This window comes from Lepidochelys olivacea, assembly GCF_965140295.1.
Source record: "Lepidochelys olivacea isolate rLepOli2 genome assembly, chromosome: 4".
In the NCBI taxonomy this organism is placed as follows: domain Eukaryota; kingdom Metazoa; phylum Chordata; order Testudines; family Cheloniidae; genus Lepidochelys; species Lepidochelys olivacea.
The window spans coordinates 35,152,984-35,174,925 of record NC_140414.1 but is presented as its reverse complement, the minus strand read 5'-3'; the positions used below and the strand labels follow the sequence as shown (position 1 = coordinate 35,174,925).

The 21,942-nt window shown below is 41.0% G+C and overlaps 1 protein-coding gene across 4 annotated transcripts in view; it reads right to left on the bottom strand.

The window, feature by feature from the left end:
• Nucleotides 1-863: 863 nt before the first annotated feature.
• The window catches only part of NFKB1 (nuclear factor kappa B subunit 1), a 96,838-nt gene continuing 75,759 nt past the window's right edge, over nt 864-21,942 (bottom strand). For all 4 annotated transcript variants that reach the window (XM_084625637.1, XM_084625634.1, XM_084625635.1 and 1 more), the window contains exons 16-24: nt 19,441-19,555; nt 16,655-16,856; nt 9,050-9,219; nt 7,979-8,081; nt 6,575-6,699; nt 5,206-5,272; nt 3,625-3,797; nt 3,271-3,448; nt 864-1,633 (exon numbers count right to left, since the gene is read on the bottom strand). In XM_084625637.1, coding sequence (XP_084481763.1) covers nt 1,455-1,633; nt 3,271-3,448; nt 3,625-3,797; nt 5,206-5,272; nt 6,575-6,699; nt 7,979-8,081; nt 9,050-9,219; nt 16,655-16,856; nt 19,441-19,555 — 1,312 coding nt within the window. In that variant the 3' untranslated portion in view covers nt 864-1,454. The remainder of the gene's footprint in view (nt 1,634-3,270; nt 3,449-3,624; nt 3,798-5,205; nt 5,273-6,574; nt 6,700-7,978; nt 8,082-9,049; nt 9,220-16,654; nt 16,857-19,440; nt 19,556-21,942) is intronic.

The window sequence follows — 21,942 nt, the reverse complement described above, 5'->3', positions numbered from 1 at the left end:
TGGTGAAGCATTGGAATGGGTTACCAAGGGAGGTGGTGGAATCTCCATCCTCAGGTTTTTAAGGCCCGGCTTGACTAAGCCCTGGCTGGGATGATTTAGTCAGGGATCGGTCCTGCTTTGAACAGGGGGTTGGACTAGATGACCTCCTGAGGTCTCTTCCAACCCTGATATTCTATGATTCTATGTTTTGTCCCTACTGGGGCTCTACCTCCCCATTTCCTTCTCTTCTGCTGTGGTGTCGCTGGCTTTGCAGCCCAGATGGAACTGAGTGACTGCAGGCTTGCACCTCCCTATATCCCCCTCATTCAGAGCACGAGGAATGGCTCCGTGCAGATGTGAGCCCTACTTTGTATCGTGTGCACATCCTCCTATGGAGCACTCTCCTTCACTGTTATTAATCAACAGGACAGACACACAAATGGGAGTAAAGAGGATTAGCATTAGAGGTCATAGTTCCAAAACCACAAACCACAGCCTGCACACGGCACCTCTGCTCAGCTATACCTCAGGCCCCTGATTTCTCAAGTAAAAATGGGCAATGCTTGAAGAGGAATTGTTTTCAGCCTCCTAGGTATTTTTAATGCAAAAAAAAAACCCCCCATCACATTAATCTTGTATTATCTGCTCTCAGATCCTATAATTGAAATGGTGAACAGAGGGAAAAAATAAAAAGACACAAATCTTCCTATGACTCTACAAAGGGAAGTCAAAATGGTTAATGAAGATGGATTTAATTTAATTTTGTTTTTATTATAAAAGTAAAATAAAAATAAGCATTTAAAAAGCACAAATTTCCTCTGTAAAAGGAATTGATCTAAAAAGAATATTTACAATAGTAAAATATCAAACTTTTTAAAGCTTTGAATGATTATAGGCACCAGAGTTAAATTTAAATACATTCACTGAAATATACATGATCTCTTTTCTGTAGTTTTTTTTAAATTGCAACCATGACTACTTTGAGAAAACCACAATTTGTCTTTAACATCAGGGAAATCCTTTTAACTGGTTTATGAGCTCCCGTTCCATGTAGCTATGCTAAAACTGGGGAATGGGTTGCTAGAAGATGCATCCTCTGATTGGTCTGTGTGCAGTACATCTTTTATGAAAGGTGAGTTGGTGTTCAACATTATCAAGAAGTAGCAACGTCCATCCATACAGAAAATGCTGGCAACCAGAAAAGCTCAATCAGTCACGTCATCCAGTTCTATGTACTATGCGGCACTGGTTACTGGTTCTGGTAACACTATACAGCTTGTAAATGAACAAAAATAAAGGTACTTAAGAAACAAAGAAAGAAGCAATGTTCATGAGTCATGTTTTCAAATCTTGAACACTTCAGACAAGTATTTTCCAGTGCACTTCTGGTTGTAAGATCACTTCTGCTGAAGAGAATTATACAGGCATAATTTTAACTGTCATTTTGGTTCATATAATTGCATGTTGCTAACTGGTTACATTTTGCCTTGAACTGAGCCTTCTTGTCCATATCCCAGGGCCATTTTGCTAAGTGTTATTGATGACTTGCTGTTAAGGGACTCAGAATAAGTGAAGCTAAGTCTGCGGAAGGAGGTCTCCACGCCGCTATCGCACATGCTTTCATTGTCTTGTAATTTTACATTATAAAGTTCACCTGAGAAAGAAAACAGAAAAGAATACACATTTGTTTTTCATCCTGCACTAAAAACATTGTAAGCTAGTTTAATGTCCTCAAGAGCCATGAGAAATACAGTCCAGTAGACAAAGGCACTTGTAAAGCACAATCAAAATACTGCAATTTTTGGGTTCGGTACTGCAGTAGGAAGGTGTTGGTTGTTTTTGCTTAGGAACTGACCAAAGCCTACTTACTTTGCTGCCCTTCTATCACACTATGCTGATTGAATCTGCAGGGTTGTTTAGTGGCCAAAAATGGGTATCAATGGTGGGAGGATGGATAGGGTTAGACACCTGGTATTTAAGCGTGATTCCATGCAGAATAACTAGCAGCCATATTGATCCATAAAAGTTACTACTATCCTCACACTGGTACTGCCCAAAGGAGTGTTCTCAGTACCAGGATAAAGGCAATCTGGATCTTAGAAGTATAAACTGTTGCTGAACTATAGTGTCCAGGTTGAGGCCTCTCTGCTATTAAGACATCTTTACATGAAAGAACAAAGGATGGATTGTCAAAGTACTTAAATAATTTGCATCTAGTTAAGGTGAGTATGAAATCTGAAAAGTTCAGCGACAGCTGCCATCCATGCAAGAGCTACAAAGGAATAACTGATTGTTATGTGGGTTATGTCTCCTCAGTTGAAGGTGCTTATGGCACAGAGACCCATCATCATTGGCAACAAAGGCCTTGATGCAATTGAAACAGATCATTCAGCACATTTTGGAATTTTTAAGATCTTAAATTACTAACTCTTTAAAACACATTTTCAAATCAATGAATAAGGAGTGGCTTATTAATGTGACTAAGTGGCAAAGCTCTTTCACTGGTGGTGCTGCCAATTTAGATTTGATATTTGTATTCTTCAGGAACACATAGAGAGAATAATACCTTGCTCTTATATAGCATATACATAGGCATGCAGTTTAAACTGTACATGGGCTACGGAGGCAGTGTCGGTCAATGAATAAGGCACGAGACTGGGTGTCAGAAAACGGGTTTTATTCCTTGTTCTGAAACTGACTCACTATGTGACCGTAGACAATTCATTTTACCTCCATGCGTCTGTTTCCCTATTGGTAAGATGGGGCTAGAGGACGGCATTACCCATCTCTATGTAGCATTTGAAATCCGTAGAATTGGCAACTATTTTAATTGTAATATCAAGCTGTATAGCCTAACTACTTTGATGAGCAGTTAATGAGGCCAAAACACTTAAGTCCAATCAAGATCATAGGAAAAAACTAGTAAAAGAAAATTGAGGGGTATTGTACAAACACAGGGGAGTCTGGACAATGATGCAGAATCACGGGCAAAGGAGATTCATTAGTCCCTTGCTGCGGGCAAGGATGAATTAATACCGATGACATGGCAAATATCTATTTTTAGAAAACAGACTAAAATAACCCTTGCCCTGAGTCATTGCTTCATCTCCCCTCACTCTTAGGCCTGGCAAGTCTAAAATGAGAAATCCTTACATATTTTAGTACTTCCCAGACAGGCAACTGAGTAGGGTTGTTCTGTGCAAAGGTAGCTGGTTTGAAATGTATCAGAATCACATGAAACTTGCTGGAAAACACTTTTCAAAACACATTATCTATGCCTATCTATTTTACCCATCTCTTCTTTGTTGGAGAAGGCAGATGGTGGTGATGGTGGAGCCTTCACAGCATGATCCTCATTGCTAGACTGGTTTAATGGAATGGAGAGCACTTTCTGAATGATTTCAATTGCTTCTGTGTACTCCATTAGTCTCAAGGCATCAACCAACTCTTTCACTGTACCACCAGAAACCTATGACAAAACAGAAAGGAAAATAATATACATATCACTGTGGCAGATTTGTTACAAAACAAAGTGTGGCACCATCTATCCATGCAGCAGGAGAACATTACCAAGGGCAGTTGCATGTGTCACAAATGACCTTGTGTTCCCTTGGTCCTTTAGAACATCTTTTAAAAAAGAGTTACCTCATAGTTATCCAGCAGAGTTTTGGCTGGGGTAGGACTCAATCTGAAGGCATTACTAAGTATGCCCAGACCCAATTTTTGTGCCAGTGTACACCAGTTTTTGTTTACATCTGGTACTTCTAGTAACTTGTAAAGCTGCTGCTTGGAGTCTTCATTCAATTTTTTCATATCTCCTGGTGAAACAGAGAAATAAACCAAGTTTATTATATACATAAACCCTGCACCTATTTATGCAATCACAGTCACATTTTTTGCCCCGAAGCAGAGGCAAACTGTTTAATTAAAAAGTGATTGGTAGACGTGAAAGTATTTACTCAATATATTTACTCACACTGTAGCATAACAGCGAGCATGGGGACTACGTTGTGTCGTAACTCCAAAGTCAGAAATAACATACGACTATAAAAAGAACCATATTTATTCTACAAGCAGGGGCACTTCCGATGTATGGCTTGTGACGCTGGCAGACCAGGTGCCAGCTCTTGCCAGCAGTTTAGGCATCAGCTGAGCACTGGAAACCAGTCTGCTTCACCTTTGTGTTAGTATGGTTAAGATGGGTATTGCATTTATAACAATGTGAGTAGATTTTATGAATTGCCTGTAAGTTGCTGAATGCACTAATCTCGCTTATAACATCCTTATCACATGCTACAAAGAAATATTTAATTTTTTGCTTTATGACTGTAAAAAATGTTTGCTCTGGAACTATGAACCCAGTCAGGAGGGACTGTCTTCTAACCATCAAGAAGGTCTATCAAAACTATATGGGCCATTGTGGGACATCACAATACAAAGACTTTGTTAAATTGCCTCTTCTCACTCAAGAAAAGGCTACGTACAAAAGGATTCATCCCATCAGCTTGAATTCTGGAAGAAGGAAATAAAAATAGCTGACAAGAAAAATTTTCATCTCTCTTTTGCTGTTTGGACTCTCACAGAGCTGGAGCTATGAAACAAAAGCAGAGATTCACCAGGGTCAACCTGGGTTAGCCCTGAAAGACATTCAGAGTTGACAGATTACGACAACTCCATCGTCTTTTAAAACCATAGACTGTAACTCATTTGCGTATATAAGTTTGCCTTTTTTAACCTTGTATTAACTCTCTCACTTCTTTTTCCTAGTTAATATATCTTTAGTTAATTTATCACAGGGTTGGATACAAGCACTGTCTTTGGTGAGAGATCTAAGATACAGTTTGACCTGGGTCAAAGAGACAGGTCTCTTGCAACTGTAAGCAACCTGAATATTTTGTGATCTTCAGTGTATAGCAACCAACTATCACTATGTTCAGCTTGCCCGATAAGATGGTTCTAGTGCTTCAAGAGTTTACATCTGTTACTAGGTTGATGAAATCTAATTCTAGAACATGCAGCCAGTTTGGAGTCTCTGTTCTGCTTCTTGACAATCTGCCCTGAGGTTGGCACTCAAGGTCATCAGGCACTCCAGACAGCATGACATGGCTATCCCTGTTCTATTATTTATATTGCAAGCTGTTTCTCCTCTATGTTCTGAGCATATTGTCAGTACTCCTCAATTAATAAATGGGTATTATTGCAGCTTTTCTTTTTTAAATACTCTACCTTGCATCAGTAAGTCATCAGAAGTCAACTTTGATTCATAGGGTTTGCCATTTAATATGTCAAATACCTGTAGTATGGGAAAAGAATTAGTCATTAATATCAATGTTTGGAAGAAACTTGGTCTTTATCCTGCATTTCATCAAATCCAACCCTCATGTTTACACTGCTCTATATTCTCCATACTTTATGTATTAATAGATCAACAGCCACATTTCTTTCTTGTTGTAGGGTCAACAGAACTAAAAGTGCTGCAGAGGAGTGGTGCCTCTGCCCAAGTGGGAAATGGAGAGATTGCCTTCTGTTGCCCTTTAAGTAGCTCATCTGGCAAATAGCAACTGTCCCCAAGGTCCAGAGATTCTTTAAGGGAGATGGAAAATCCTCCAAGCACAGTAACCTGCACCCAAGAAAACTAAAAATTTAAAACAAAAATTGTGCATAAATTTTCAAACGTAGCTGCCTAAAGTTAGGCTTCTAAACCCATATTTAAGCACCTGAACAAGGTGGCTAGATTATCAGAGGTGCTGAGTATCTACACCTCCCACTGAGGTCACAGGGTCTGTCTAAATGCAATCAGGAGGTATGACTGCTTTGTATATAATCACACCCTCTGACTGTGCTGTAGGAACACCCAAAGAGAACTACAGGTGTTCATCACATCTGAAAAATAAGGTTCACTCATGCAATTGCCAAAATACAGATTTAGAGGCCTAATTTAAGGGAGCCAAGTTTGAAAATCTGGGGGTTATCTAAAGTTTTTAAGTGGGATACTATAAAGTGTGACATTAAGAACTCATGACAAAAATACCCATGAAAGTTGCCCCATACAGATACTAGAGATGGATCCTGATGGACTGATGCCCTGAAAAGGATTCATGGTGAATTGGAATACACAATCCTTTCAGCCAAACTCTATATTCTGTTTTTCCTCCTGAAGTCTCAGGTGTGACATTTCAAGAGTTTGCAGTCTATTAATATTCTTACTCGTTAAAGCCCACATTAATCTAATTTGTCCTTTTCCTAACCCCTTCCGAGACAACAGAGATCGCTCCAGCCACAGTGAGTGCACAGCCGCCTGCATCAGTTCAGCAGTGACAAATTACCCAAGACTCCTAATGAAGCAATGCTCTTCAAAAAACAGAACCAAAAGCATTGCAGCGGTGGACGCACTCAGTGAGTTGTGCCAAGAGCTGTGATTTGTGAAAACAGTGGAGTTCCCTAGATTTTCATAGTGAACAAGGTCTTCAACAAATGAATGACTGCAGAAACGTGTCACTGTCATGTACCTTCCTCTTCAGATTAAACTAAAAGATAGGGTTTGTGGGTTTTTTGTGTTTGTCCAAATAACTGATAAACCACACAGATCACTTGCCTCCCAACTGGAGGCCATATCCAAAGGTGTCGTTCCAGGTACGATTCCTTCATCTTCACTGTCTTTGTCTCGCATGTCTTCTAGGTCAAACAATGGCTCAAAGTTCTCAATGTGAGGATCTGCACCTGGAGAATTACAGAGCGCAGTTACAACAACTAAAGGCTTTCTAAAGACTTCACTACATTAGATCATACTCAACTATGCAAAATTAAGTCTTATTTGGAGGTGGGGGGTGGAAAGAGGTCTCATTACACATCCTTGTACAAAAGACATTAGCATGGGTTCATTTTACTTAGACAATTTGTCTCCAGATTTTAAATAGAAAATGTGCTATTTCATACACTATTGATGAACTGATATAAGCAAAATAAATACATATATTTTAATCAAGCATATAACACCAAAGAGCATTTTGCACCTTCAAAATGCTTTTGCAAATATGAGCTAAAAAGTTAAGCCTCACAACAGACCTGTGAGGTAAGAATTATCCCAGCTACACAGAGGGGAAAAATGGAGGCAGAAAGGTTAAACACTTTGTCCAAGGCCACAGAAGGAGTCATGATCACATCAGAACTGAGATAGGAACTTGGAAGTTCCTGGCTTCCAAATCATGAGCTCAGATCACGAAAAATAAATGTGTCTATGGTGAATTGTGATATGGGATGTCTCACTATAGACCATCAGACAGAAAAATCAAAGGATGGTAGGCAGAGAGTTCTGTCTTGCTCTTGAATTAATAGGGAGGTTTGGATTTTTATTCCAAAAGATAGATACAGCTGTAACACTAGCATTGCTAGAGATCTGAGGTGAGGCAGAGAGAAATAGAGACTGTCTCACTGAACATCATAGTTTAAGACGAAAGGTGCAAAAATCAAAACTCAAAAACATAAGGATCCTCATCACCAAAAGTGTGCCATTCTCCAGGCTGTTCAGAGGATAAGAGATGGTGGTAAAATTTCAGTGATCTCTCTCTTTTTTTTCTTAAAGCATTCCAGCAGCAAACTAATGTAACACTGAACCATTCAGGGAAAAATCTCCTCAGCCGCAGGAAGCTACAAACAAAACACAGCTCAGAACCTCATATGAGATTATTTGCTTGTGAGATTCAGCCCATTTCCCATCCCAAGTACTAACATCATCATAATTTAGCCAGTAGATAGAGGTAAAGAGCCGCACAGTTAACAACAAACTCCCCTTCTACCTCATAGAATTAGTTCCTCATATCTCTAACACATCTCATTTCTACTGGCTGAAAGGGTGGGAGGGGGTCACACTCATTAATGAGTCCCTTGTGCCCAACAGAGAAGGCTCCAAGCTTCAAATCTAAATTCTTAATTAGCAATAAAAGTGACATTTTCATTCGAGTAGAAATGTACTCTCCACAATACTTCCAACCCCTCATACCTGCTGCTTTGAGAAGAGCTGTCAGTTTTGTAGACCCCCTTCCAGCTGCTATGTGAAGTGGAGTTGTTCCATCATATGTAGTACTGTCAACATCTGCATCACCCTAAAATTTTATTGAGGGAGGAAATAAAAAAGTAACGCTACCTGGGCAGAGAATACAGCTGGAGCCTCATGTCTGCATAAACACTGTAACCATGCAAATAAGCACCTCTATCCCTATGCACATAAAACCTTTAATCATACCCTGAACAAAAGGAGTTGGAAAATATAATGAACAAATTACTTCTCTGTACACATGAAGAGATGGTGTTTATGTGCTCAGATATTAGGCACAGTATATAATCCAAGAAGGATCAGATAGATATTATAGGTTATTAAAAAGCTTAAACTTTGCACCCAATGTAATATTACTGGTGAAGCTCTGGAATGGGTCACTTAGGGAGGTGGTGGAACCTCCATCCTTAGAGGTTTTTAAGGCCCGGCTTGACAAAGCCCTGGCTGGGATGATTTAGTTGAGGTTTGTGTGGCTTTGAGCAGGGGGTTGGACTAGATGACTCCTGAGGTCTCTTCCAACCCTAATCTTCTATGATTCTATGATATTTCTATTATGGGTCCAAACCAGTGTCCACTGAAATCAACCAGAATTTTGCTCTTGAATGGGAGGAGGATATGATTGAGTATATGTGCATGGGTGTACACGCACAAAGTATATTCTCTATCTTGTTTGTCTGCTTATGCCCCAACCCTACAAAGATGATGTGCTTAACTTTACACTAGTGAGTAATTCCATTCGATTCAATAGGATTATTCACAGTACATGTTAAGCATGTGAACGTCTTTGCAGGATCAGGGTCTTGGACTGTAAATTCCTCAGGCACTACACCAAGCTCACTATCAGTGCTAAACAAATAAACTATCACTATTATTGTTCATTATTATAGCATTTGTTTGCCATTCTGCCAGCCAGGGTAAGCAACAAAATCATAAGCTGTTAGGAATTTATCATAAAGCTTTCTTAAATAGCAAAGAGAAATGAACTACAAAAAATAATTATGGCAGCACAGCACTCACCTCAAGGAGAAGGGAGCCTGCCAAAGAGATGTTCTCTTGTTCGACAGCCAGATGCAACGCAGTTCGCCCAGACTTTTGTTCCTGAGCATTGACGTCAGCTCCAGCAGCAATCATCTGTCTGAGACAAGGCATGCTATTTGCCATCACTGCCATGTGAATCACATTGAGACCTACAGAACAAAATACACATGAACACTGACAAATATGGAAACATTGTGGTAATAAGTTTTTATAACACTTCATCCGAATACATATAAAATGAATATATACAAATATGTTTTGTTATTTTCTCTCTCTCTCCCTGTGAGTGTGTGAAAGAGAAAGCAAGAGTGGAAAATTGTGAAGATAGCTATGAACAGCACCAGTATAAAGTTTATCCATCTTTGTAATATGTATTAAAAATTAGAATGTAAGAACATAAGAATGGCCATATTGGATCAGACCAATGGTTCATCTTGCCCAGTATCCTGTCTGCCAGATTCTTCAGATGGAATGAACGTAACAGGGCAATTTATCGAGTGATCCATCCCCTGTCATTCAGCCCCCGCTTCTGGCAATCAGAGGCTTAGGGACACCCAAAGCATGGGGTTGTGTTCCAAACCATCTTGGCTAATAGCCATTGATGCAACTATCCTCCATGAACTTATCTAATTCTTTTTTGAAACCAGTTATATTTTTGGCTTTCACAACATCCCACGGCAAGGAATTCCACAAGTTGACTCTGCGCTGTGTGAAAAAGTACTTCCTTTTGTTCATTTTAAACCTGCTGCTTATTAATTTCACTGGGTGACCTTTGTTCCTGTGCTATGTGAAGGAGTACACAACACTTCCTTATTCACTTTCTCCACACTCATCACGATTTTATAGACCTCTATCATATCCCCTCTTAGTTGTCTCTTTTCCAAGCTGAAAAGTCCCAGTCTTATTAATCTCTCCTCACACGGAAGCTGTTCCATACTCCTAATCATTTTTATTGTCCCTTTCTGCACTTCTTGAAATTCTAATAAATCTTTTTAGACATTGAGTGACTAGAATTGCATGAAGTATTCAAGGCATGGGCATATCATGGATTTATATTGTGGCATTATATTTGCTGTCTTTCTATCTATCCCTTTCCTAATGGTTCCTAACATTCTGTTAGCTAAGCAGATGTTTTCAGAGAACTATCCAAAATGACTCCAAGATCTCTTTCTTGAGCGGTAAGAGCTAATTCAGATTTCATAATTTTGTATGTTTACTTGGGATTATGTTTTCCAATGTACATTACTTTGCATTTATCAACACTGAATTTCATCTGCCATTTTGTTGTCCAGTCACCCAGCTTTGTGAGATCCCTTTGTATCTCTTCACCGTCTGCTTTGGACTTAACTATCTTGAGTAATTTTGTATCATCAACAATCTTTGGCACTTCACTGTTTACCCCTTTTTCCAGATCGTTTATGAATATGTTGAACAGTACTGGTTCCAGTACAGACCTTTGGGGTCCCCACTATTTACCTCTCTCCACCAGGAAAACTGTTTATTCTTACCCAATGTTTCCTATCTTTTAACCAGTTACTGATCCATGAGAGGACCTTTTCTCTTATCCCATGGCTGCCTACTTTGCTTAAGAGCCTTTGCTGAGGGACTTTGTCAAAGGCTTTCTGAAAGTCCAAGTACAGGATACACTCAATCACCCTTCTTCACATGTTTAGTGACCCCCTCAAAGAATTCTAATAGATTGATGTTGCATGATTTTCCTATACCAAAGCCAAGTTGACTCTTCTCCACATACGATGCTCATCTATGACAGGTTTCAGAGTAGCAGCCGTGTTAGTCTGTATTCGCAAAAAGAAAAGGAGGACTTGTGGCACCTTAGAGACTAACCAATTTATTAGAGCATAAGCTTTCGTGAGCTACAGCTCACTTCCTCAGATGCATATCGTGGAAACTGCAGCAGGCTTTATATATACACAGAGAATATGAAACAATACCTATTCCCACCCCACTGTCCTGCTGGTAATAGCTTATCTAAAGTGATTTCCAGCACAAATCCAGGTTTTCTCACCCTCCACCCCCCCACACAAATTCACTCTCCTGCTGGTGATAGCCCATCCAAAGTGACAACTCTTTACACAATGTGCATGACAATCAAGCTGGGCTATTTCCTGCATAAATCCAGGTTCTCACATCCCCCCACCCCCATACACACAGAAACTCACTCTCCTGCTGGTAATAGCTCATCCAAACTGACCACTCTTCAAGTTAAAATCCAAGTTAAACCAGAACATCTGGGGGGGGGGGTAGGAAAAAACAAGAGGAAACAGGCTACCTTGCATAATGACTTAGCCACTCCAAGTCTCTATTTAAGCCTAAATTAATAGTATCCAATTTGCAAATGAATTCCAATTCAGCAGTTTCTCGCTGGAGTCTGGATTTGAAGTTTTTTTGTTTTAAGATAGCGACCTTCATGTCTGTGATCGCGTGACCAGAGAGATTGAAGTGTTCTCCGACTGGTTTATGAATGTTACAATTCTTGACATCTGATTTGTGTCCATTTATTCTTTTACGTAGAGACTGTCCAGTTTGACCAATGTACATGGCAGAGGGGCATTGCTGGCACATGATGGCATATATCACATTGGTGGATGTGCAGGTGAACGAGCCTCTGATAGTGTGGCTGATGTTATTAGGCCCTGTGATGGTGTCCCCTGAATAGATATGTGGGCACAGTTGGCAACGGGCTTTGTTGCAAGGATAAGTTCCTGGGTTAGTGGTTCTGTTGTGTGGTATGTGGTTGTTGGTGAGTATTTGCTTCAGGTTGCGGGGCTGTCTGTAGGCAAGGACTGGCCTGTCTCCCAAGATTTGTGAGAGTGTTGGGTCATCCTTTAGGATAGGTTGTAGATCCTTAATAATGCGTTGGAGGGGTTTTAGTTGGGGGCTGAAGGTGACGGCTAGTGGCGTTCTGTTATTTTCTTTGTTAGGCCTGTCCTGTAGTAGGTAACTTCTGGGAACTCTTCTGGCTCTATCAATCTGTTTCTTTACTTCTGCAGGTGGGTATTGTAGTTGTAAGAAAGCTTGACAGAGATCTTGTAGGTGTTTGTCTCTGTCTGAGGAGAAAATCACCGATGGATTGTAATTTCCTCAGGAAGTCAGTGGTGTCTCGAAGATAGTTGGGAGTGCTGGTAGCGTAGGGCCTGAGGAGGGAGTCTACATAGCCAGACAATCCTGCTGTCAGGGTGCCAATGCCTGAGATGATGGGGCGCCCAGGATTTCCAGGTTTATGGATCTTGGGTAGTAGATAGAATATCCCAGGTCGGGGTTCCAGGGGTGTGTCTGTGCGGATTTGATCTTGTGCTTTTTCAGGAAGTTTCTTGAGCAAATGCTGTAGTTGCTTTTGGTAACTCTCAGTGGGATCAGAGGGTAATGGCTTGTAGAAACTCGTGTTGGAGAGCTGTCGAGCAGCCTCTTGTTCATATTCCGACCTATTCATGACGACAACAGCACCTCCTTTGTCAGCCTTTTTGATTATGATGTCAGAGTTGTTTCTGAGGCTGTGGATGGCATTGCGTTCCGCATGGCTGAGGTTATGGGGCAAGTGATGCTGCTTTTCCACAATTTCAGCCCGTGCACGTCGGCGGAAGCACTCTATGTAGAAGTCCAGTCTGCTGTTTCGACCTTCAGGAGGAGTCCACCTAGAATCCCTCTTTCTGTAGTGTTGGTAGGGAGACCTCTGTGGATTAGTATGCTGTTCAGAGGTATTTTGGAAATATTCCTTGAGTCGGAGACGTCGAAAATAGGATTCTAGGTCACCACAGAACTGTATCATGTTCGTGGGGGTGGAGGGGCAGAAGGAGAGGCCCCGAGATAGAACAGCTGCTTCTGCTGGGCTGAGAGTATAGTTGGATAGGTTAACAATCATAAACCAGTCGGAGAACACTTCAATCTCTCTGGTCACGCGATCACAGACATGAAGGTCGCTATCTTAAAACAAAAAAACTTCAAATCCAGACTCCAGCGAGAAACTGCTGAATTGGAATTCATTTGCAAATTGGATACTATTAATTTAGGCTTAAATAGAGACTTGGAGTGGCTAAGTCATTATGCAAGGTAGCCTGTTTCCTCTTGTTTTTTCCTACCCCCCCCCCCCCAGATGTTCTGGTTTAACTTGGATTTTAACTTGAAGAGTGGTCAGTTTGGATGAGCTATTACCAGCAGGAGAGTGAGTTTCTGTGTGTATGGGGGTGGGGGGATGTGAGAACCTGGATTTATGCAGGAAATAGCCCAGCTTGATTGTCATGCACATTGTGTAAAGAGTTGTCACTTTGGATGGGCTATCACCAGCAGGAGAGTGAATTTGTGTGGGGGGGTGGAGGGTGAGAAAACCTGGATTTGTGCTGGAAATCACTTTAGATAAGCTATTACCAGCAGGACAGTGGGGTGGGAATAGGTATTGTTTCATATTCTCTGTGTATATATAAAGCCTGCTGCAGTTTCCACGATATGCATCTGAGGAAGTGAGCTGTAGCTCACGAAAGCTTATGCTCTAATAAATTGGTTAGTCTCTAAGGTGCCACAAGTCCTCCTTTTCTTGATGCTCATCTATGTATCTGATAATTCTTTTCTTTACTATAGCTTCAAACAATTTGCCTGGTACTGAAGTTAGGCTTACAGGATTGCATCGAGAGACTTTTTAAAAAAATCGGCATTACATTAGCTATTCTCCAGTCATCTGGTACAAAGAGTGATTTAAGCGATAGGTTTTATACCAGAGTTAGTAGTTCTGTAATTGCATGTTTGAGTTTCTTCAGAACTTTTGGGTGAATACCATCTGGCCCTGGTGATTTATTACTGTTAAATTTATCAATTTCTTCCAAAACCTCCTGTATTGACATCTTAATCTTGGGCAGTTCTTTAGATCTGTCATTAAAAAAAAGAACGGCTCAGGCGTGGGAATCTCCATCACGTCCTCTGCAGCGAAGACTGATGCAAAGCTCAGTGGTTTTGGGGGAGGGATAGCTCAGTGGTTTGCGCATTGGCCTGCTAAACCCAGGGTTGTGAGTTCAATCCTTGAGGGGGTCATTTAGGGATCTGGGGCAAAAATTGGTGATTGGTCCTGCTTTGAGCAGGGGGTTGGACTAGATGACCTCCTGAGGTCCCTTCCAACCCTGATATTCTATGATTCAATGGCCTTGTCTTCCTTGAGTGCTCTTTTAGCACCTTGATTGTCCAGTGGCCCTCCTGACTGTTTGGCAGACTTTCTGTTTCTGAGGTACTTAAACAAAACATTTGCTATAAATTTTTGTGTCTTCTGTTAGTTGCTCTTCAAATTCTTTTTTGGCTTGCCGAATTATAATTTTACATTTAACTAGCCAGAGTTTATGTACCTTTATATTTTCCTCAATAGGATTTGACTTCCAATGTTCAAAAGATGCCTTTCTTTCTCCAACTGCCTCTTTTACTCTGTTGTTTAGCTGTGGTGGCATTTTTTTGGTCCACTTACTGTTTTATTTAATTTGGGGTATACCTACAGTTTGAGCCTCTATTATGATGTTTTTTAAAAGTTCCCATGCAGCTTGCAGGCATTTCACTCTTATGACTGTTCCTTTTAATTTCTGTTTAATTGGCCTCCTCATTTTTGTGTAGTTGCCCTTTTTGAAGTTAAATGCTACTGTGGTGGGTTTCATTGGTATTTTCCCCCCTCCAAGGATGTTGCACTTAACTACACTATGGTTGTCACTACAGAGAGGTTCAGTTATAGTCACCTCTTGACCAGGTCCTGTGCGCCACTTAGAACTAAATCAAGAATTGTCTCTCCCCACTTATGGGTTCCAAAATTAGCTGTTCCAAGAAGCAATCATTAATGGTGTCTAGAAATTTTATATCTAGATCCCATCCTGAGGTTAAATGTTCCAAGTCAATATGGGGACAGTTGAAACCCCCCATTATTACTAGGTTTTCTGTTTTTGTAACCTCTCTATTCTCCCTGAGCATTTCACAATCACAGTCACCATTCTGGTCAGATGGTTGGTAGCATATTCCTACTGCTATACTCTTATTATTAAAACTTGGAATTTCTATCCAGAGATCCTATGGTACAGTTTGATTTATTTAAGATTTTTACTCTTTTTGACTATGCTTTCTTTCACACAGAGTAACCTGGCCCCCTACCAATGCAACCTACTCTATCATTCCTATATATTTTGTACCCTGATATTACTATGTCCCATCATTCTACCAAGTTTCTGTAATGCCTATTATATAAATATTCTCATTTAATAACAGGCATTCAAGTTCACCCATCTTATTATTTAGACTTCTTGAATTTGTATAGAAGAACTTAAAAAATTTGTCAACATTTAATTTTCTGCCTTCATGTGATGTAATTGAATGGGACTTTTTTTGTTTGACTGTTTCTCTTCAGTTCCTACCTATACTTTATCAACTTCTATCATCTCCTCTTTACTAGGATACAGAGTATCCTCTTTAATAAATCCTTCCCTAAGGGATGTGTCTGTCTCAATTGTGTGCTCCTTCACACCTATCGGCTTTCCCCCACCCCTTAGTTTAAAAGCTCCTCTATGACTTTTTAAATTTTACATGCCAGCAATCTGGTTCTGTTTTGGTTTAGGTGGAGCCCATCCTTCCTTCCCAAAAGGTTCTCCAGTTCCTACTAAACCTAAATCCCTCCTCAAACACCATCATCTCCCCAAACATTGAGACCTTGCAATTCTGTCTAACTGGCCTTGCCTGTGGAACTGGAAGCCTAATTACCGTATATACTCACTCGATCATAAGCCGGTTCGTTTATAAGCCGACCCCCGCAAGATGGATAAGTAAGAATGGAAAATTTTTAATGACCCATTCATAAGCCAACCCTATAATTCAGGGGTCAGCAACTCTGGCTCCCGGGCCATCAGGATAAGCTGCTGGCGGGCCAAGATGGTTTGTTTATCTCGAGTGTCCGAGGGCACGGAGGTAAACCTAAGTAAACAAAGTGTCCCGGTGCGCCAGCTGCTTACCCTGACGGGCCGGGACAGCAACCGGTGGGGAAATTTTTTTGAGGGGGAGATGCTGGGGGTCAGGTGAGTAACCCCTGTGACCACCCCCCACATGACCCCACCACTAGCCTGTGACCCCCACACTCTCCCCATCCCATCCCTTCCCACCTTAGCTGAGGAGGGCAAGGGGAGGATGTCTCTGGCCTGGCCAGAGCTGCTCCAGCAGGCCAGACCGGGCGGCGCGGCCGCATCACGTTCCAGCGGGCCGGGCGGTGCGGCCACAGCCTGCTCTGGGGGGAAGGGCCGAACGGCATGGCTGCAGCCTGCCAGCCCCAGAGCTGCAGCTGCTTTGGAGGCTGGTGGGGAGAGCAGCGTGGCCAGAAGTGGAGAGACTCTGGCCCCGCCTCTTCCCTTCTGGCTCTGCTGGCTGTGCTGCCTCTCCTTGCCCCCTCTGTTGGGAGGAGGGGCCGTGTCGCACCTCTCCCCTCTTTATACCCGTTCATAAGCCGACCCCCTTCTCTGATGCTTCCCTTTTTTACTAAAAAAATTCGACTTATGAACAAGTATATATGGTAATATGCTTGTCCAAGAAATAATATGAAAAATCGCTGTGATCCTTCCATACCTTCCCCATTTGTATGGTTGATCATTGGAGATGTCCTCTCATGCTTAAGGAGTATATTTAAAATCTTGTCATCTCCTTCTTTGGCAGCTAGATGCAAGATAGAATTGCCATGTCGATCCAGAAGGCTGACATCAGCTCCAGCCCTCAGAAAGTCCTCTACCACATCTGCCTGCTTTGTGATAACTGCCAAGTGCAATGGTGTCTAGAAAAGGCAGGGAAAAGTAACCACAAGAAAGTGAGCAACATATATGTCATTTTCACAGAAGCCTCTTAAAAATTACTCACAGTGATCCACAATTTTAATGTTTTATTCTTACACAAAAAAAGGTACTACGATAATTGAAATGCTCGATGCAAACTAGTATATATTTCCTTCCACTGAACTGTGAACACGATTCATACTTGTACTTAAAGGTCATAAAATCCCCATAGCCCAGTATCAGCATTCAGATTAAGGAACTGATCATTTGTTCCTCAGGCTCTCAAAACTCCCAGTGAAGTCAATGGGAGCTTTAGGTGTGCAAGGACTGGGTTCTAAGAGGCAAATCCACTCCCTATCGTCGAGACCAAGTAGTCAAGCTTTTATGGAGTTGAACAGGGTGGAGGACTTAGGAAGTGAAAGGATCCGTGTGGAAGTGGATTCTCTGGCCTAAAACCAGTCCCTATGCTTGCCTGGACCCAAAAGGACCTGAGTTCTGTGTCACACAGGGAGTATAAACCCAAACCCAGCCTTCCCATCTGCAGCTGAGCCACTCTGCTGATTCCATTCCTAGGAAAAACTCCATGGATATGTCCCCTAAATCCTTTAAAATGACTAGGTACATTAAATGTAAATATGCTGTTTTCTTTTTAAAACCTGACAAAGCACAGAAGAACGTTGCATTTATATAATGTCTGTCTAGGTAGGTGATGTAATTTGCATGTTCTCCATTAGCATAACAATGCTATCAGCTGCAACACCAACATTAGACTTCAAGGCTTTTACTGCCTCTAACTAAGATTTGCAAAAAGAAAAGGAGTACCTGTGGCACCTTAGAGACTAACAAATTTATTTGAGCATAAGCTTTTGTGATGCATCTGATGAACTGAGCTGTAGCTCACGAAAGCTTATGCTCAAATAAATTTGTTAGTCTCTAAGGTGCCACAAGTCCTCCTGTTCTTTTTGCGGATACAGACTAACACAGCTGCTACTCTGAAACCTGTAACTAAGATTTGTGTTCATACTTCAACAGAAGGGACTGTATACTACAGCAGTGACATTCTGGTGGGTAAGCAGGATCATGCTGAAACTTTTATACAAATATTATTGTATTTGTACAGCGAGCCTTCTTACTGTGAGGGAAATCAGACTCTTAGCCTTTAAAAATATATAATATAATATAATAGCAAAATCAAGCCCAAACCCAACTTCATATTCTGATTACTATATTAAGGAATAGTGTATACTCAACTATACACAAATAATGATTAATTCCATCCGAAGAGTCTAGTGATAATGTAAACTATGGGGGTGAGGCTAGAATTGTTTGTGAATGTCACCAGAATCGTAAGTACAGAAACACGTCTGGAGTTGTTAATTATTTTGGAGCACATGTATAAATCCATTTCCACTATATTTGTATTGTCATGAAGTCCCAGCCCATACTGTAGATTTAAAGTATTATACCCTCTCCAGCCTTTGGTTTACAAAATACCCGCTCTACGGACACTTTGAAGGCTTACAGAGGGATTGTAGTAGATGCTGAGAACCTGATACCTACTACTGCCTTGTTCCTTGTATCGCCATTCTACCTGTAGAAAGGGAGTGGATGTAAAACACTACCAAGCCAGAGTTCTCCACTCATTTATACCAACATTAGATTCATTTTACACCAGTGAAAATAACTACAAGGTGTAAGAAAGTGAAAAAATCAAGCCCTTTGGGTTTATCTACGCAGGAGAAAATCAGACCTGAAACACTTTCCTGGTGCAGCTCTGAGCGGAGCTCAATAAAACAGGAACACTGCCCGAACCATGTCTGCTTTTCTTTCTTCCTATCATGGGTGCACCTCTCCCAGGGGAGTAGGATGTGTTTTCCTAGCAGGCCTAGACCTTTAGTGTTTATAGTAGGGGATACGGAAAGAGACACTTTATAGGAGGATTTCCACAGCGCTTTCTAGAACATGTCTGGGCTGGGGACGTGAAAATCTCAGGCTCATGCTTCCAGGACCTAACAATTCTTCTCTAAATGAAGAGAGTATGGGGTTAATCATCTCTTTTTTTGCACATGTGAACGACGAAAGGAAAGGGGAATCTCTGAGCTCATTTTCTGTGTGCTGATACTGACTTGAAGTGGCTACTGTAAAGGGCATTATTTGTTACAAATGCCTATATGTGACCCAGCAACTGATCCTCCAGCCTGAAGGAGTATGGCATTTGAAAGTTCAAAACATGTTGACAAGGTTGGCACACGGCGATTGATACCAGTAGTTTAGTAACAGAGAAGCCTGGTAAAAAGGGACTGAACAGAAAACAAGATACATGGTATAAAATATGGGTTCTGTTCTACAATAAACACATATTCCGTAACAATGACTGAAGTTACACATATGCACCAATGAGAGCGTGCACCCTCTGTTACCACCTTTCAGTCTGTCATTGTGTCCCACCATCTACGAACTTCTGAACTGCTTGCATTATAGTTTTACTTGGGTTTTGTGTGATGGATAAAAGGGAAAAATAAATTGCAGAAAATTTCTGTTACCAGTTGGATGATTAGTATCACTTATCACTGCATTCTGGTGTACCTGATAAAGGTCATTTCTCATATTGATGATGTCATCAGAATTAAAATCCAGCACCACTTCTAAGAGGTTTCTCACCAGCTCAGAATGAAGGTGGATAATTGCTAAGTGAAGGACACTGAAATGAAACCAAACAAAACCAAGTTCACTCTAATTGTAAAAATCAAATAATTTCTAATAAGGTTCTGATCGAAATCCCATTGACAACAGGTGTTTTTCCATTTATTGTCATGACAGCTCAACTGGGCTCTAAGGTCCAGATCCTCAAAGGTATTTAGGTACCTAATTCCCATTGATTTCAGTGGAAATGAGGTTTCACATCTGAAATCCAAGACTTAAATACCTGCCTTAGTGCACAAAATAGAGTGTTATTAAAAAGACAGTGTATTGTATAAAGAAGACTCTTACTCCAAATCTAGTATTATTTATAACAAGCTTTGTATCACAGAGACGCTGAATGTTAAAAAGCCTGGAATATTTTAGAGCCGTGGTGGGCAACCTGCGGCTCACGGGCTGGAGGTTGCCCACCACTGTTTTAGAAGCATAAAGCACATGAAAAGTTTCACACTTTCAGAACCTGCATACAGAATTTCCACAGGATTCTGTGTAACTACAGCAGATTTTCCTATGGGGATTTCCCCAACTTTGTCATTTCTTCTTGTCTTCATTTTCAAAAAGAAGGTGACTAAGGACCCCCAGACTCAAAGTTAGTTGGAGATGTCACGCCCAAGGGAAAAACCCTTTAATATATAAGTGACCACACAAGACAAGACCACTCAGACTATTATAACTCCATTTTCTACTTTCTTCCCAAGTCCCAGGTCTCTCAACATTGTAACAGCATCAAAGAAGTACAATCCTATCACCCAAACCATAAAATGCCTTAATAGCCCCTCCGTTCATTTCCAGATTCAGTTCAAAACTGTCCTGCTTGTTTTGAACCCCTGCCTGGACTTGCTCTGGTCTAATTTCTGAACCTCTCTTCCGTGGCTCTCATGTTTTACTGTGTCTCTTGCAATATATAAAATTTCTTAAGCCCCCAGCTCCTGGAATTATTCTAATAAGGGAAAATCTGAGCTTTAATTAAAAAACAAAGTTTCTTGCCCTCATGGTTGTGGAGAAAAGCTTGAAACAGTTAATGTAGTGCACCCAAAAAGTTCAGAAACCAGAAGGCAAACACCTCCTGCCAAGGTTCCTTCTCCACTCTGAACTCTAGGGTACAAATCTGGGGACCTGCATGAAAACCCCCCTAAGCTTATTTTTACCAGTTTAGGTTAAAACTTCCCCAAGGTACAAACTATTTTACCTTTTGTCCCTGGACTTTATTGCTGCCACCACCAAGCGTCTAACAAATATAACAGGGAAAGAGCCCACTTGGAAATGTTTTTCCCAGCAAAATCCCCCCAAGCCCTACACCCCCTTTCCTGGGGAAGGCTTGGTAAAAATCCTCACCAATTTGCATAGGTGAACACAGACCCAAACCCTTGGATCTTAAGAACAAGGAAAAAGCAATCAGCTTCTTAAAAGAAGAATTTTAATTAAAGAAAAAGTAAAAGAATCACCTCTGTAAAATCAGGATGGTAAATACCTTACAGGGTAATCAGATTCAAAACACAGAGAATCCCTCTAGGCTAAACCTTAAGTTACAAAAAGACACAAAAACAGGAATATACATTCCATTCAGCACAACTTATTTTATCAGCCATTTAAACAAAACAGAATCTAATGCATATCTAGCTAGATTGCTTATTAACTTTTTACAGGAGTTCTGACCTGCATTCCTGCTCTGGTCCAGGCAAAAGCAACACACAGACAGAGAGAACCCTTTTTTTCCCCCCCCTCCAGCTTTGAAAGTATCTTGTCTCCTCATTGGTCATTTTGCTCAGGTGCCAGCGAGGTTGTCTTAGCTTCTTAACCCTTTACAGGTGAAAGGGTTTTTCCTCTGGCCAGGAGAGATTTAAAGGTGTTTACCCTTCCCTTTATATTTATGACGCCCCCTCCCCAGATGTACTATTTAAAGCCAATCTCATGATTTTGGAAGGTGTGGGGGGGTGGCTCATTAATTTTGAACATTTGGGGTTGGCAATACTGTGCTACTTCTTCCCTTTCTTTCTCCACTTGTCTAGCACTGGCCTCCTCTTACTGTCTCACCACTCCTATAGAAGAGCTGCCTCCTCTGCCGCTCTTGCCAAATGGAACAGACTTCTTATAACGCTGACAGTCTGCCTATATTCATATCTCAAAAATACTGATTCTCCTTTGCCCATCATTCCTTATTTCTCTTTCCTTCTCCTAACATTATTATTCTACCCTGTAACTGTATTTAACTCTGTAAAGAATAGTTGAATATACATTCCATGAAAAATCCATTAATTCATCGAATGGTCTAATAAGGTGGGCAGCTTTAACAATGTATCTTTTGGCACTACAGTGAAAGGCACAAGGTCACAAGGCCGCCAGGTATCCAGGGAATTGTGGGTATCCAGTACAATTGTCTTTCTTGAA